This window comes from Chiloscyllium plagiosum, chromosome 7 (genome assembly GCF_004010195.1).
Source record: "Chiloscyllium plagiosum isolate BGI_BamShark_2017 chromosome 7, ASM401019v2, whole genome shotgun sequence".
In the NCBI taxonomy this organism is placed as follows: Eukaryota; Metazoa; Chordata; class Chondrichthyes; order Orectolobiformes; family Hemiscylliidae; genus Chiloscyllium; species Chiloscyllium plagiosum.
In genome coordinates this window covers 45,121,198-45,139,026 of record NC_057716.1, presented here as the reverse complement: position 1 = coordinate 45,139,026, position 17,829 = coordinate 45,121,198, and the positions used below count along the sequence as shown (strand labels likewise).

General features: G+C 37.0%; 2 protein-coding genes across 5 annotated transcripts; both read left to right on the top strand.

Moving 5' to 3' along the window:
• The first annotated feature begins 2,620 nt into the window (after positions 1-2,620).
• Positions 2,621-15,529, top strand: hoxd11a (homeobox D11a). Of its 4 annotated transcripts, none has more exons than XM_043693545.1 (4): positions 2,621-4,408; positions 4,983-7,588; positions 8,248-13,187; positions 15,446-15,529. In XM_043693545.1, exons 1-2 carry the CDS (start codon positions 3,751-3,753, stop codon positions 5,213-5,215), a joined length of 891 nt encoding a protein of 296 aa, XP_043549480.1. In that variant the 5' UTR covers positions 2,621-3,750; the 3' UTR covers positions 5,216-7,588; positions 8,248-13,187; positions 15,446-15,529. The 4 variants fall into 4 exon arrangements, with proteins under 4 accessions (XP_043549480.1, XP_043549482.1, XP_043549481.1 ...); XM_043693547.1 differs by having other exon boundaries at positions 4,983-8,324; positions 13,132-13,187; XM_043693546.1 differs by having other exon boundaries at positions 4,983-8,403; positions 13,132-13,187.
• LOC122551524 (homeobox protein Hox-D10-like) lies at positions 13,194-16,331 on the top strand. Its single transcript, XM_043693540.1, is given in 3 exon segments — positions 13,194-13,500; positions 13,503-14,243; positions 15,446-16,331. Coding segments are annotated over 3 exon segments (1,059 nt in total). The 5' UTR covers positions 13,194-13,454; the 3' UTR covers positions 15,718-16,331.
• The last annotated feature ends 1,498 nt before the right edge of the window (positions 16,332-17,829 follow it).

Here is a 17,829-nt window from a genome sequence, read left to right as displayed (position 1 = left end):
TAGAATTATGGTAACAGGGAGAAATATTACTATGATTGTCGAACCGTTTTACATTTCAAAAAGGCAGGTGCGACGTGAAAACCTTGAAACCAGATAACATTGAAGTGAATGAGCTTCCATTACAATTGGATGTAAAATATGGATTTCAATGATCAAAGGTTCGTTTCAATCGGCTTGTAAACTTTTACATGAGATTGCATGAATCTTTAGCAAAAATGTAAGGAAAAAACGATTGCATGAAGAAGTTTTCAATTTTAGAGAGTTGGATAGAATTAACGTAAATGTGTACTTCCAGCCCATTGAATTTGGGGAGCTTGCGGAGGCACTGCGACCTAATAAAACACTGCGTAGCTCTGCAGTATGGGCTAGTAAGTCTGAAGGAGTTTCTACCAAACACGAGAATGACACCCTCAAGCTCCACGTTAAAAACAATAATGCGAATCAAATGCAGTCATCAATTCGTCTGAAGTCAAGAATGCCCGCCCATTCTTGAGAAGGTCTTATGCATTTTTTTGGACATTTGTCAATACGTAAGTTTTATTTCAAAATCTATAATGCCATGCACCCGTTAATATTGAAATTTTAGCGTTATCAGCGCGATTACATTTCTAACTCAGTTGTGAATTTAGAATATGCTGATAATCCAGCGTTTCGGCATTGTCAGTTGCCTTTCAAATTGAATAAGTAACGGACCAAGTTCAGAATCACTCTGTTCTTCCAACGGCTGCTGTTTTATTTTCGGATGATGAAATCTGAGCCTGGTGCTGAATTTCAGTTTTTTTACCCCTTACTAATTTTACGGCGAGTGCAAATAAATGTGGCACATCATTCCAGAGAGATGTTTACATTAATTTGTTTGATAATTGTGAGTAAAAGTAATCACTCCAAAATTAAAATGTAACAAAGCGATCGTGTCCGCAGAAGTATGAGCCAGAGCTTTGGAAATTCGTCCGACATTACGTTGAAATCCTTCAGAATCTCTTTTTCATCTCACTTTTATGGGTCAGTCTGCCAGACGGTGTCTGTACATGTTCTCCAGATACTGGGGGCGCCATAACAAAGTTAAGGTCAAGTTAGTGTCTCTTTTTAGATTGCACAAGTCTAACATACCTACTGATCGTGGACTTTGCTTGACTAATGAGTTTTTTTCACATTCGAAATACTTAATGTTGCGTGCAGTTAGACAAAAACACAAAGAAGACGCTAATATTTTGCCTGGAACGTCAACGTGAAACAACAACTCGTCGACTTGAAGAATTGCGTAAGAGAAAAATACGCCTACCAAACTTTCCTCGAACATCGCCTTTTGTTCCATGTAAGAGAGTGACGATACTAATTTATAAACTGTAAACCTCTTAGCTTGGTATGCCAGACTCGCCTCTGGTTCTTTGTCGATGTTAAGCAGCTTGTTAGGTATTTGTCCTCATTTAGTATTCAATACAGGCCGAACTGGTCATCTGAACACGAGATGAGAACAAAGGACACTTTTAATTCCTTTTCTCTTTTACAGCTTTTGCCACAGTACTGAACCGGATCTTTTAACACGTTGACTAATGTTATTTAATTGGCCAGTTCGTACTAGTTTAGAAATGAGTTGGAGACCATTGCCGGCACATTTCATCTTTACAACCATTATATGGAACAATGAAAGTCAAATTATGACCGGAGCATACCTCAGCGAATTCCATGAAAACAACACACAACGATATTATTATTTTTTTGTACAAAGGGAATATACATTCAAGAAGACATTTCTTTAACATGTGTTAATACATAAGCATAGATGAATATATAAACTATGTGTTTCTCATTTCAAATCATTGTGTAGGAATGATACTCGGCAAGCGGCCCTCGTTTCAATGTAACTTCACTGCATGTTGCGGTCTAAGTGATCAGAGGGGACATGATAATCAACTCAGTCTAATTTAATATTAACTACTATCGTTATGTTCCAAGAAGCAAAGACAACAATGTGTTTTTCGACCTCAACGACTGATGCAATACGATTTCATATACTTTATATTAACAGCCACTGGATGTCGCATTTTATAAATGCGGCCGTAAGGTTAAAGCAAGAATAAACGAATCGAAGCTCAATGCATCTGTGGTTTCCAAATTTTAATTTGAATTAAAACTTTAGAAAAAAAATATTCTACTAAGCAATTATTCCGTTTAGAATCAATGATATTTACATTTTCATTGTATTTTCATTTGGGTTTATCCTCAGAGTACTCCAGTTGATTACAACAGAATTTCGAACTAATTGGCAAATAGATATAATATAAACCGTGTATTTGGAACTGACCAAAGGAAAAAGCGATTAGAGACATCCATCCTGCTTGGTCGTGCGCGATAAATGTTATGATAGATAATGACAAGTATTTAACGAGTTAATAAACGTAAATTAGAACATGAGTAGATATTCTCTCTAATTATTTTTCTCTCAGCGCACCTTTCCCTCTTTAAATCAATTCGCATTTAACAGTTACACTTAAGGATTCGCTTCGATGTCCTTCGCTTGACTGGCCTTCACTTAAAAGGACAGAAGACAATTTTCATTTGCAGATTCAAGCACTTTTCTTTCATCCAAGTCAACCTCTTGGTTGGTAGGTTGCATATACTAGGCTCTGTAAATGGGAAAGAATACGGATTAACCACACAAATTGCTAGTTTTAATTCCCGGCCTGCAAAAAGCCATCTCCAGCTTCTGCGTGCAACTTCCATCGGTGGGTTTTAACCACGAATATGATGAGTTGAAATTGCAGTAAAGATTTCACACAATGGTCAAGCCTGATGTTTTAGAAATGATCACAGTGTTGCGGCAAGGAATAATCTTAATATTATGGCGCAACCGTATTCTGAAATAATTATAAAGTGTTGCCGCAGTCCACAAGGCAACAAACTTCAAAATCTGATTCAGTTCACATATTTATGAATCATAGCTAACAAAACTCTAAAGTGATCGGGTCATTGGATGGTCATTTTGTGCGATATAAGCTACAGCATCTATAACCCCTATTCTAAATATCTGATAAATCTAGGCTCAACAGTAGATAACGATTTTATTATTTGTTAAACTCGATTTTACCCATGAAAAACACGCCTTTCGAAATAAAAATGAAAAAATGCCGGTATTGTCTGTCGCTATAATAGACATTTTTCACTTAATCTCTTACCATGAGACAAATGTCGAAAATTCTATTACCACGCCAACCTGATCACGCAGTTGAATTTAAACTGTGTATTGTGCTTTTGTGAACGGCCAAAATCCAGCTTGGAAATCTTCTTAGTTAGTTGTGACAGATTATTGTTTTTGCATTTTAAAAATATCAGAATCTGCATTGGCCCTATTTGTTGGAACGTGACCTCAACAGTTAATGAAACATCGTAGATGTTTTTGAAGTTTCCAAATATAGAAAGGTATCTGTGACAGACTGTGGTGTGTAAATTAAATTATTTTGTTACAGTGTTTGCTTTATCCTTAGTCACAAGGCAAATCTTTGGCACTATGAGTTAAACGAGCTACCTAGCCGACACTGAAAGCCGATAGGTTAATTTCGAGAGTAATACCTTCGAGTTGCAAAGGATGGATCTTAATGACCAAAACTGATCTATGGTAATTCCGACAGTGGATCACATGACTCGTTTGCCCTTAGAATCAATCAGGATGAATTGCACGTCAGCTTGCGTTTCCAATTTTTTTCTTTCGCGGACCCTGTTCGTCGGTTTTTAGCGGAGAATACATGGAGCATGTTTAACATCATCGATCCTGATCATTTGGGCTCGCAACTCCGAAAACAAAATATGACAGAGTTTGAAGACCGTGGTAGCTGCGCCTCCAGCATGTATTTGCCCAGCTGCACGTACTATGTTTCAGCCCCAGATTTCTCGTCAGTATCAACATTTTTACCGCAGAGCACTACTTGCCAAATGACATTTCCTTACTCCTCTAATTTAACACAAGTTCAACCTGTCCGAGAGGTGTCGTTCAGAGATTACGGGTTAGAACATTCAACTAAATGGCATTATAGGAGCAATTATGCCCCTTACTGTTCTGCAGAAGAAATAATGCATAGGGACTATATCCAACCACCGACCAGGACGGGAATGCTGTTTAAAAATGATCCTGTATACAGCCAGCGTGCAGGCTCAAATCCATCTTGCAATTTCTACACGGCGGTGGGGAGGAATGGAATACTTCCTCAAGGCTTTGATCAGTTTTTTGAGACAGCTTATGGGATTTCTGACTGCTCGAACTATGAACAGTTAAGCGAAAAGTCTGGGTCGATGCACAAGACCATCACAGCATCTGACAAATTTTCTTCCGGCCAGGAGAAAGAAAGTACAACCGGAAAAAACACCGTCGAGTCCTCCAGTAACATCGGGGCCGAGAAAAGCAGCCTATCTGGTAGGTGCCGTATGAACGCAGGGTTAGAATACAGGGCCAACACATTTTGTCTCACAGATTTTATGTGAAATTTTATAAGCAGACGAAGGATTTTATATACCCTATAAGATCTGTTTTAAAGTTGTAAAGATTGTTTACGACGGGAAATCGGTTTAGGTGGGCTTCGTGAATATGAAAAATCACCAATTGTCCATTTTACCATTATAAAACGATTTCGGTAATATCATTGCGATTTGACCAAAGAGTTTATTTCGCACTTCAATTGATTACTTGTGCATTTTTGTTCCATATTAACAAGGCGTGGTTGCATTTATGTGTCTCCTCCTGTTATTGCCGTTTTCAATGGAAATATAACGGAAATCAAACTTCAGAAAGTGGAAGCGTAATTAAGTGCATTCATTTAAAATAAATGTATCAGACAATAAATATTGAAATCAGGATATGCTGAATAGATATGCTGAACTATGAGCATTATGTACATCCTTTGGTATCGAATTTAAGTGCAAGAGTTTAAGAGCACGTCTGTTTGGATATGGTCGTTTGTAACGTTATATTTAAAACCTACTTCCATCAGGCCCCCTGCGATGCAGAAAGAAGAGATGCCCTTATACCAAATACCAAATCCGGGAACTTGAACGAGAATTTTTCTTCAACGTTTACATAAACAAAGAAAAACGCTTACAGTTATCGAGAATGTTAAATCTTACCGATCGACAAGTCAAAATTTGGTTCCAGAATCGAAGAATGAAAGAAAAGAAACTCAGCAGAGACCGGCTGCACTTTTTTACTGCCAATCCTTTATTGTGACTGTGATACAATTTACTCTGTGGATTATCTTCCAGCAATTCCCCTTTGCCTTAGTCAATATTTATTTACAGAAGGAGTGTCTGCAAGGATGAGAGGATAATTTTGTTGTTCTTACGCGGAGAAAAAAAACTGTCCTTACTACGATCGATGTAACTTTGGATCTAAGGTGACACGGTTGTGCGGGAACCATGACCGTAACGTGTTGTTAGAGAACATTCTTACCTCAGTATTTGGGTTATTCAGTTCCAACCGAAGAATTTAAACGATAAACCGGGGTAACAGAGGGCTGAAATGGAGCAATCTTTCGTTTTAAGCGATAGGTCAATCAGATAATATAGCATTTTTTATTTGCGTTATAGTCATTGTGCAGCTAGACTAACCATACTCGTTCAAGCTGTGTGTATCCTCATTAAAAAAATCCATATTTATTAGTTTACTTTTTCCATTGTATTTCTTTAAGTAATTAAACAAAACTATAGCTAGAGATGTCTAACGCTGTTATAATGATAATTTTGTTTTAAGATTACATACTAATTGACATATCATGGTAAATGCATGTGTTAAAATGTGTTTTGTCTCAAATGAATAAAAGCCGTATAAAAAATCTTATCAATAAAGCTTTTTTAATGAATAGATGGCTAGAGTGTGCTAAACAGTCTGACCGTAGGCCTCAAGTTGTCCCAGGAAAAAAAGCAAATATTGTTTATCTCTGAAATGCAGTACAGTACAATTTGTTGCAAAGGCCAAAGTTATGCGGTTGTTGGCAATCTGAAATATACCAGATGGTGCCTGAAATGCTGGGCCTTTCCAGCATTCTTAATTGTTTATTTTGCAAATTAATGTCTGGCTCATAGATTGCGCCTTTCTGCGAATGGTTTTGTTTAAAATGAAAAGCAGAATATTTACTTTGTGTTTTGACTGTAAACATGATAGTTAATTACAAGTTTTGTATCCATAATTGGATTAAATGTGTTTTGGCCTGGGAATGAACTGACAAATTTCATTTTCTTGTACAGAACGTTAACAGCAAAGCATTTTTAAAAAGAAGCTGAATCCTAATTTGAGGTGCATTTAAATTTATAAACACATCAGTGTCTCAGTGACAAAGAAGTGAGCAAGACTTCTCAAAACTTTTACGTTTTCTTTCGAAAAGGACTTGCCAAGTTTCCGTGCCGCATGACATAGCATTGCTGTTTACAAAACCTTGAACTGTCTAGACAACATCGTAAAGTTGACCGCTCTAACCAGCTTAATGGCGACTTATTACACCTTCTACTCACGACATAGCAAACAAAAGAAAAGAAAGAAATCAAAGAAAATAGATTTAAAAAGAAGGAAAACACAAAAGCAATTGAGTTTATAACGTCCATCATATGAAAAAGTTTTTTTTTAAAGTTGGATCTCAGATAAGATCCATCAAACATATTGGTTGGACTTAATTCAGATTCGAATGAAACTGAAAAAGTCGCATCTGCTCGTGGGTATGTTGAAGTATGTTTCGAAAAGAGAATTCGTATAATGTTGCCTTTGAACTTCTATAATGTCAAGGTCGTCACCTTTAACCTTTTGGAAGACAGAGGCGCCTGGTGGCTGTTGGGTTGTTCTTACAGCTTCCCTCCTAAAGACAAAAGCTTCAACATGTTACTAAACCACGTTATACTAAAATGCGCATGCTGAAGGCTACAAAAAGATCAATGTGAAAAATCAGTTTTTCTTATCTCTATTGTAGATGAGTAGTTGTGCTTTCGAAAAGTTACATTCAATAATACACACTTAGGGCTTTTGTGCAACATTATTAAATACGAAGGTTCCTTTGTTCTTCTATGCTTAGCCGTTAAGAGCAGCATCTTTCCATATAGGCTATTCTCATGCAGGCTGAACTGGTCAAAAATCTTCATCATGCGTTTATACATTATACCAATCAGCCACGAGTGTTTCGGTTTCCATGGAAATGTGGGAGAATATAATTTACGTTTCAATAGAATTTCCGCAGCAATCATTGCCATTCTAATTTCTCTGTATCTATATAACACACGGTACTGTTCTAAGCATAATTTTACTATCTGAATATCTTACTTAAATTGCCATAGCATATATAACTTGATTAGGGTCATTAAAAAATGTCAAAACAGCGAGGCTAGTTTGCAATGATTGCCAGGACAGTTAATTCTGCAAATGGCCACACGGCGGCGCGCTGTAGCTCTACGGTTTAGTCCAGACCACCAATATATTGGTAACGGCTTTCGGGGATGAATAGGAAATTAACTGAAATAATGTCAGTATGCCAACTGATTAAGTTATCCTTGTTTCTGTCATATATCTGGAACATCGTGTCGAAGTTTGGGATTAAATGCAAATCGGTTCAGTGCAATCGTAAGTTTGCTTACTGTTGGCGTCAAAAATTAAGGCGTAACTTTTTACATCGTAGTGAGTCCCGAATAAATAAAACCAATTTGCCAATTGCATTATTTGGAAAGATTTATTAACTTTCACTCGGTATATTCGCTTAAGTTTGTTGATCGGAGTTATTGAGCGAAGTTACAATGTAATGGAACAGAGCCAAACGCAAACATGCAACATAAGGAATATATCCGAGTTGATACATTATTCTCTAAAACTCAAACCAACAAAGTGAATGCGGAAAAGAACGGAGAGGATAGAATGCCATTAGGTTGGGAAATTATGCGAAACCATGTAACAATAAGTGAAAATGATAAAATCAAACATCCAACGTTATGAAAATTACTAAATAGTTACGTTTACTTTCTGGCGATGTGGTCGATTTAAATGGCAGCACAGTATCTGAATCATCTCCTTCTCAATACCGCATTCCTCCTTGTAACGTCTGCACAATCCAGACAGTTTTAGCGGGGTTTTGAAATGAATAATGTTGGATAGTCAAGCAATATTTCAGGCAATACATTTCATCTCGATACTGACTTAGGGTTCACCACTGATTTCCAACTCTTAAAATGACAAAGGAATACTGTCTACATTCTTGCTGTCTGTTAAATTGCTACTTTCTTTTGTAGAAGCGAAAAATGGAATCTTTAAGGAGTGTCTACTTCAAGGAAAAAAAATCAATAACGACAGCATTTTCTCAGAGCTGGTAACAAGAAATATCTGGCGACAATTTTCTATGAACAATTAAAGTGGAATAAAAAAAAGTATCATTTCCCAGTCTAATGGTAGTGTATCCTCTCCTTTTGTTCCACATTCACAGTGATAGTTGAGTTGTTACAGAATACGTAATCAGCAGAATATTCATTTCTCTTATGATGAGCATTTTGCAATAATTCTATTGTGCGGCAGGAAATAATGCGTAATGTCCTGTAAAACAGACTGAATGCTTTCTAAATTGTCAAAGTGGTTGATCGCAGTACCCGTGATAGTCACTAATTCCCGTTCCAACGCTTTTAATGCTTGCTTAATCAATAAGTTATTTTGATTTACATGTCCTATTTGTCCAAAAGGAAGTTTCAGAAAAAGAGTTAACTCCCTGATTGTGGAAAGGCTAGTTTATTCACAGTTGGCCACTATATTCTCGTCAGTTCAGTACTTTAGCCAAATTGTGCGAGAAAAATTTGTTTTGCACTTATTTATGTAATGTATTTTTATGACTGAAAAGTGTTTTGAAAAGGAAATATTTACCTGTCCAGTTATTTTACACGATGGTGACATCATGTTAATTCGACTCAGATAAAACGCGTTGAATTTAAAACATGAGCATGCTAATATTCCGAGACGTTGAAATGTTTCTTGATACATATGGTAGTTACTCATAGTAGAAACGCAATAGTTTATTTAATGTGACAAGGAGTGAATTGATTTTAATATGTGGCACTCAGTTGCTAGTCGTTCGCAATTTGTAATCGGACATAATTAATGCGGCAATTGTATTCAATATAATTTAGCTTTCACTCACAATTTAACTGAAAACGCTCGTAACCAAAAATATTTCCGAAGTATTTACAAGTAACATGAGAAGGTTTTTTTAAAAAAATCAACAGTGTTGACAAACTAATATAGGACGAGGTAAGCTTCAGTACGCATTTTAGTTGGATATTTATGAACTATTTCGGCTAAAGAGTATAGCTTATTTCAATCTTTGTTACATTTATCTGTCAACCATAAACAAAAGCTCAAGCTGAAATTAATAGCAGGCGCGTCAAGCTAACAACCTTTCATTTTGAGTTCTGAGCGTGGCAAAACGGTCAAAAGATTCAAGGTGAAAGTGAAGGTACAAACGGCTGGCGGTTTCATGGTCACAAGACCATGCCAGTTTAGGCTAGTGGGAAGCCTGAAAGGAGAAATGTGAGCCTCCATCAAAGTACAGGGCCAACAGCTTGGTTAACGGTACGAGAAAAAACAGAAACAAATCAATCAAAACACCCGCACTGCAAAGATTTAAAAATTATACAGCCAACTTTTTTCGAACTTAACTGTTCTTTCCATGGTTTTGACAATAAAGTTGTTGTTGGCATGTGTCTGTACGGAAGGGAACTGTTGCTTTCTGCAATGTTGCAAGCAGTGCAAATGCAATAATGCAGCCTTCATGTTCCTGTTTAAATCTAGCATTCAATAAGCTTGCCTTGTACACAGTCCTTCCAGCAAATCACATACCACATTGGCGCTTTAATGCAAGACGAGGTTTTAATTAAGCTCCATCATTAGACTTAATTTAGGGAGGATTGTGTGTAACATTTCTCCCATAAACAGCTTATAACTACGTTATTAAACATTGAAGTATCGTTCGGAGACTAATCAGTCAATTCACTTTCTAGTTGCTATCAATATAATCTTTCCTACACTAAAACCCAGCTCTGCATGAGTTTAGTGTACTCTCATGATAACTGTATTTGATATTGTAATCTTTTCCCCTGCATACCAGGAAACTCTATAGTTCAAAGATTTCATAGCCGTTAATTCCTGCGTGTCTACAGTCGTAATATTTTATGAGTTTTTTTTATCATACTAGGGGTCTTATGATATAGGTTTACAAACTAATCATTTTATTTGAGTACATTGAAATGAACAATTATAGTGTATCATAGAGGACCGCTTGATACAATTAAATTATTTTGTTTACTTGACATGCAATCCTGGCAATTGCTGCAGTGTAATAGTAAGGCTTGGTTCATGATAACCAGCGATAATTGCTTTGCTTTATATAAGAATAGTAACACAACCAACAACAGACTATTGTGAATAAATAATATTGTAAATGTAGACGAAAATGTTAAAGTGGTTTTGCAGATTTAGCAATTTCCTGCTTAGCAATTTGATAAATGGACGCATAAATACAAACGCATTACGGCAAAGGCTTACGAAATAATATTACTAACTAATGTTGCTTTTAACATAGCCGGTATAATGCGACGGCAAATGTAAGGTGCCAATGAATGGACTGCACAAGTTGCTGACACTGAGCTGAGGATACTGTAGTAAATGAAAAAAAGACTTCCTGGTGAAAACACTTTGAGCTATGCGTTGCCCATTCAAATATAACACTATTTTCTGAATGCTATTCAGTTTTGAGATAATAATTTGGATATAAATACCAGTTCTGTATTGTGCAGGCCTCAGGATCCCGAGAATTCTCTCGTTCAAGGCTGCAAGAAATATTTGTCTGCATCGGGCCTTGTCTTTCTTACTTCCCAAGTCACCATCCTAGATGTTTTACTTTTCGTCGCTTACAAAATCACAATTGGTTTGACTTTGTTCACCATGAATTCGAATCTTATTTATATTATGAGGAGGTGTATTGTAATAAAGGCACACTGTTGGCTCTTGTTCAACAATTCGTTGTATACATAAACAAACCATCCAGCTTAGCCTATTGCTCCCAGCAGTTGTTGAATCATCATATTACTCCAGATACAGTCGCTGTATGCATTATAAATAGTAAAACAATGACTGTGAAATATTATTTTACTTGGAGACAAACTATTCACGTTTACACTAATCAGGCGTTATGATTTTCCGTTATGATATTTGACGAGGGTAAATATAATGCCAAAATCAGTGCACCAAGCGTTTTTTTTTCAGTTTACATATATTCAAGCATGTTACAAAATAATTCTAAAACACCCAAAACAACAACTGGTTTTCCCTTATCCCACTACTCCTGGCCTTGCCTAGAAGGTTAGTTTTGCTTCAATCCATACCAACTCCCATTTTTAATTCAGACGACGAATTAACTAATAAGAGCATTGTTACTGATGTCTCATTGATTCAAATGGATGCATTACCTGCCCTGTCTTATTGCTCGCCTCTTAAGTTATTCTTTCAGTTCTGCTGAATGATTTCATGCAGAAAAAATACAGTTGAAGAACATTCAAAGCCAAGTTGGTTGCCTTTTGCTCACACAAGATTAGGTGTTAAGAACAGGATTGTGATTTATTTGGAATGAATAAGATTCAGATAATTATGTATAACTTGAAATATTAATTGATTGCAATGATTTGTATGTGCGACGCAACATCAAGGCATAGTGTACGAAGTTATGGCTTAGAATCGGTGTTCGCTTCAACTGAGCCTAAAACTTAGCAGTGCACGGGCGCCTGAATGTTAACAGTACAGATTTGGATCACAAAACCTATCAAATCAAAAATACGTTGTACAAATAAAGAGCCGCAAATAATCTACGGAAATGGTCTTATATTCTCTTCAGTATGACTTACAAGTCTCGCAGGTATTTATACGTCTTCTTGTTCATTTTGAATATCTGTAGAATTTTTGAAGTTTAATTTAGGCTAACATTCGCAAAATCCGATAACATTTTCAACAGTACATTTACATCCCAAAAGAAGTAAAGAGAGGAACCGTGACAGCCTTGACCCTGACACTGTCCCCTTTCCTGTTCGTCTTGCTGAGAAGAAAATCTCGTCGGCTTTGTGTGTACTTCCCATAGCTGCTCCATAGCTGATGCCCATCGTGGTTTACATTTTCTTGAACTCCAAAGGATTCTCCCAGTGACCGGAAGTAGGTATGTACTGTTAAACGGCAAATTTTCTCCAGTTGGAGCGTTCTGAAAAATAGCTGCAAGCGGTGTTAACACAGTTCTGCAACTCCATCCACAAGAGTGAATCCCGAAAATATCAAGCACTATCACTGCTGGCGCTGGGGAGAAAATACGGTGTGTGTCTTTCCGTTGCTTTTGGCGATGTTTTGGTTGTCGATTGTTGGCACATGTCCAACTTAGTTATCAACAGCTCAACATAAACGTGTGAGAGAATTAGAAAATTAAGATCTATTTTTAGGATAAGCTAGTCGAGACCAAACACCAGAAGCACCGACTAAATTTATATCCCCTAAACTAATAGCAAGGATTGCAAATCGTGTTTTTGCTCAGCCACAGTGTTGGAAGGTGCCTGTGCAAATGTTCAAATGCAATTACATTATTGAAGTGTTTGGCGTCAACATCTGAAAGCCTGCACTCTAGCTACCTTAATGGAAAGTACAGAGCGTAAGATGTTTTACGGAAATTCAAATGTGGACTCTTATCGCCGCTGGTAAAGGTCAATTTTCGGAACTTACATTAGTTTTATTATATATTGAAATGTTTTTCATGTTTTCCACTAATTATAATTGAATGCTATCAAGGAAAAAGTTGGACCAGTGAATGCAGATAAAAAAATACAAAAAAAAACAATTCTTACACTGATTTCACCAAATGTTTGGTTCACATCAGAGCAATGTGCACGGTCCCTAGGTTTATATACATCTAAAAGCCGTGTTATGCACTATGCAAGCAATTGATGCACCGCCGGCATCGCTGAAACTGCAAAAACAATCAGATCAGAAACCTGCTCTGTACACGTTTCATTTCGCCGACATTTTCAAACAAGGACTATGTTTTAATTTCCAAAGTCCAGAAATTACAGCGATTTTTTTCTTCTATCCTTTTCTTTCAGCTTATCGAAAACGAAATGATTGGATTTTAGCAGCACGATCATCACTGTTGTTTGAGGTAAGATTATACAGTATGAGGAATGGCTTTGATGAAACGTTTGAGTCCTGGTCGGTGTGGGGATTAAATGAGCTGGAGTGGGTGCCGCTTTTGAAATGCTGTTGTAGGTGTCGCTGTTGTCCACAGTTAAGCTCAAATTCAACCGGTTGTGGATCATGTGATGTACGGGGAGGTAGTGCTTCAAGGCCATTTTCAAATTCCATTGGCCCAGTAGTCATGTGATTCTACCGAGGCATCCACAATTACACAGGGAATGTTTTGTTAGAGATGTCAGCTTACAAAGGACATCATCTGCCTCCTTCAAATTACTCTTCAAAATGTCCTGCCCCAATAGCTCTCCCGCTACGAACTCGTTTTTAGTAGATTCCCTGATTAGTGCGTGTCGGGGTGACGGTTTCTATTCAAGCAGCTCTATGTACATGCCATCGAGCACGGATATGGGAACTTACGGAATGCAGACCTGTGGACTGCTCCCGACCATGAATAAACGAGGAGAGGTTAGCCATCAAAATATGAGCATCAGCGTTCATCCGTATATATCTCAGGTAGATGGCTGGCCTGACCATTCTAGACCATGCCGAATTGAACAACCTGTTACTCCACAGATGCCCACGTGCTCCTTCCCTGCTAGCATAAAGGAGGAAAGCACTTGCTGCATGTATAATTCAGATAAACGGGCGAAACTCAATCCGACCGCAATCTCTACCTATCCCAGACTGGTGTCCGAAAACTGTTCGATTGAAAATCCTGAGATTCCCATCCCGGGATATTTCAGACTCTGTCAGGCTTATCCATTGGAGAAAAGCCTGGATTATAGTCCAGCTGGGGAGATCCGTTCAAATGTAATGCCGCAGTCAAATCTAGGGCTTATCAGTAAACTCCAGGTATCCAACCAGTCACCAATGGAAGGGAAAATAAACGAGAAGCCAAATGCGCAGGAATCCATTAAGGGGATTTATGTGGAAACTCCTGAACCAAAGCCGAATTTAGTGGAGGCCAGTGTACCCGCTGAGGAAGCCGAATCTGGCTCGGAACTGTCGGATAACGAGACTAAAGGTGAGCATTTAAAACATTGAATGTGAACATGGTAACATCGTACAGCCGATCCAAAAGCTTACATAGTCACTGCAATGCATAACTTTGTTAGAGCAGTATATTTGACTGGTTTATGTGTATTTCTGATCACCCATAATTACAAACGTGAAACAAAGTCTGATAAATGTCGTATAAAAGGATAGCTTTATTTTATGACATGTTGGAAAATATGCTCCGTAATACTATTACATTGTTAATGACGTAGCAAAAGCCAACAAATCATTTACAGATGTCAGTCTAACCTTGATAATTTCATTTTAGTGTTGCCATGCGTCTCCTAATCCACTCCTAAGGTTTAACCCGAAAGTTTTAGCAATCATGAACTACAAATATTAAGAATACCTATTTCTATATTTAGGGCCACAGTGCAAGCTCTGTCTTACTCACTCTATTGTGAAAAGTAAGCTACTTCCACCATTTGCTGACTTGGAAAGATTCGATTGGAAAGTGCTAGTCGCAGTTAGAACGGTCGTTTTCCCTGGTATAGTTTATGTTGGATATGTAACATATCACAATGAACTATGATAGAAGTTTCATACTAAGAACGTGAAATATTGCTAGCACGTACAATCATAAATTCCAATTAACCTGTTCGATAAGTGGCAGCGATAGTATGTTTAATAGCCTAAGATTTACCTCAGGAATTATTGTCATAGCGACATAGGTTTGTGCTGTCAGGATTTTGCAATCATTAAATTTACGTTATGAAGTTGAAAAACGACTTTTTGGTGAAAAGCCTGTCGGTGCAACTAACCTACGTCTTTACATTCCATTCACAAGTAATAGTATTGCCTACTAATCATACATCGTATCTGACGAATTGTCTGATTTCCGTGCATCTTTAATGCTCTGGAATATATTTTACAATTCGCAAAGAAAGCTACCCAAAAACCTGAGATATAATAGTCTTTGTCAATATCTAAAGTATTTTTAAGAAAGTTTCCTTGCGTTAATAAGAGATTCGATCTTTGGATTACCCCAAATTGTGTGTTTATTTGTTTTGACTATTTGGCAACAAGCGAAGAACGTGCAGAGGTTTGCTGCGCTGTGTATAACTTAAGATGTCAGGATTATGTTCAACCGTATTGTCTGGGTTTTGCTTGAATTATTATGTTAAAGACATGTTTGCTAAAATCTCATTTCTTATTTCTTACTTCTGCTAGAAGAGATCAAAACTCCAATAAGCAACTGGCTAACAGCAAAGAGTGGAAGGAAGAAGAGATGTCCTTATACAAAATATCAGACACTGGAATTAGAAAAAGAGTTTTTATTTAATATGTATCTGACTCGTGAGCGCCGTCTAGAGATAAGTAAGAGCGTGAATCTGACCGACAGACAAGTCAAGATCTGGTTTCAAAATCGCAGAATGAAGCTGAAGAAAATGAACCGGGAAACTCGAATTCGAGAACTGACCACGAATCTAACCTTCTCTTGAGTGTGAAATACGATTCCACTGCGATCCCAAACATTTAATATTGTAATGGTTTACTGGAGACTGGAATCCTCCTCTTTCTCCACTCTGGGATATTGTCAACTATTCTGATTTGACCATTTTAGTGTTATGGTTGTTTGAAAGTACAATAGCACGTTTACTTAACAAGAATATTTTCTAAGAAATTATTCTGTCTAACATGGGGCAAACTACTTACTTTGTTTAGTAAGTAGAACTTAAGTTATTTGACATGCTACAATTATTCGTGTAATTTGGAGAAAGTGTACTGTACATCAGAACATCACAGTTTACAAAATTAGGAAATACAGAAAAATGACATTTATTTAGTAATTACAAATCAGATGTGACAATATCGTGAAAAGTCGTATCAGACACAGACGATTGGAATTGTTTATTTTGAGGTTACTCTTAAGCAGTGGTCCCACAAAATACTGTGTTAAATTCATGAGGTCTCTGGAAGAAATTCTTAAATCCATTTTTGGAGTATGTGATGGAGTCGTGATACAAATTTTCATGTCTATTTATATGCATGTGTCTGTTGCACGTATATATGTATATATATAAATATAAACAATAAATGCTAAATTAGATTTCAATTTCTTCAATCTATTTCACAACTTGAGAAACCTTTGTCCATGGCCTAGGCGAAATTGTTAAATTATTCTAGGATACTTCAACAAAATGATTTAACAACGTCAAGCATAGTGTTTCTTACAACAGGTAAAGGTTTAGTAAATGCAACGACGTGGTACAAATATTAATGGAGATGTTGATATAAGTGCCAATGCAGATATTAATTAATTACTATTTCCCAACACTACAGAGCATCACTTTACGTTTTCGTAATTAGTAGGAGACGCACCCTGAATTGCTAGATTCTAAATTAAACAACAAATTTACACACTGCAGTGCGTCTAGTGTGGGACAAACCACAAAGCCTGCACGTGTGGATACTAATTTATCAAAACATGGTTTATTCTGTCCTTATACGTCTATTTTAGTTTTATAAAAAATAATACACTGTAATTAGGAACTGGCCCAAAAAAGGCAGACATTTATTTAATGAAAGGCTAAATACTGGGAATTTGAAATAAAACAGAAAATGCCAGAAAACGACTGAAACTTCAGCTCGATTACCCTCCGCGGATGCTGTCTGACCTGCTGAATATTTCTAATTTTTTCAGCATTTGTGTTTTGGTTATATATTTATTCATACTTTGTCTCTTGGGAGATATGTGTGTCAATAATAACCCATTCATTTCCTTTTATATGGTTGCAGCTAAATCTACGGTTGCGGCAGGAGTAAGTGGTGTCTAACTTAATTTGAATCAATAACATTCACTGTTAAGGTTTTCTGAGGAAATATTTACGGGGAATAGTAACCCGCTTTATTCACAAATGCAAATCTGCTTGATCATTGATTTGAGTTGTACCTTAACCATCAGATCAAAACTATATTTTTTTAAGGCTGCTACCTTGGTATTAATAAATAGACACCTTGGACTAGTGATTCCCACGTGTTCCATGCAAACGATCATTTTCGTGCTGAAGGGTTATTTTATTCGGTACGAAATACTGAAGATATTTGGTTGCAGTAGGGGGGTCAAGCATTATGAATTCAATGTTCGGTCCTTCTAGGAAGCGCAGCTGTATCTTGTAACTGTCACCCGCGGCAATAAAAAAAAACTTTAGTAACATGGTTGGATCCTCGATATTTTTAGCGCGCAACGTGACGAGTTTCGCATACTTTCGTGACATTTCTTCAACGCCATTCTTTAATCCAAATTTCATAAATACAGAAACAAATCTAAGCGTAGGAGAGGAGAGTAGACTGAATACAACGGCCAGTCAAAGTTTTAATTCGATACACTTATTTATAGAAAAGGCTCCATCCAATTAATAAAGAGCGTCAAAACTCAAGATAAATCTCCATTTACGCATGCACTTCTTTTCAAAGCCTACGGAATTCCGACCCTTTAACAATAATTGTACATGACTATCTTTTAAGAAGAAGATAAAAAGGCACGAATATAATAGTAACAAGTACTCCACCCTTACTGTTATCTCAAAATGACAAGAAACTTCGATAACGTC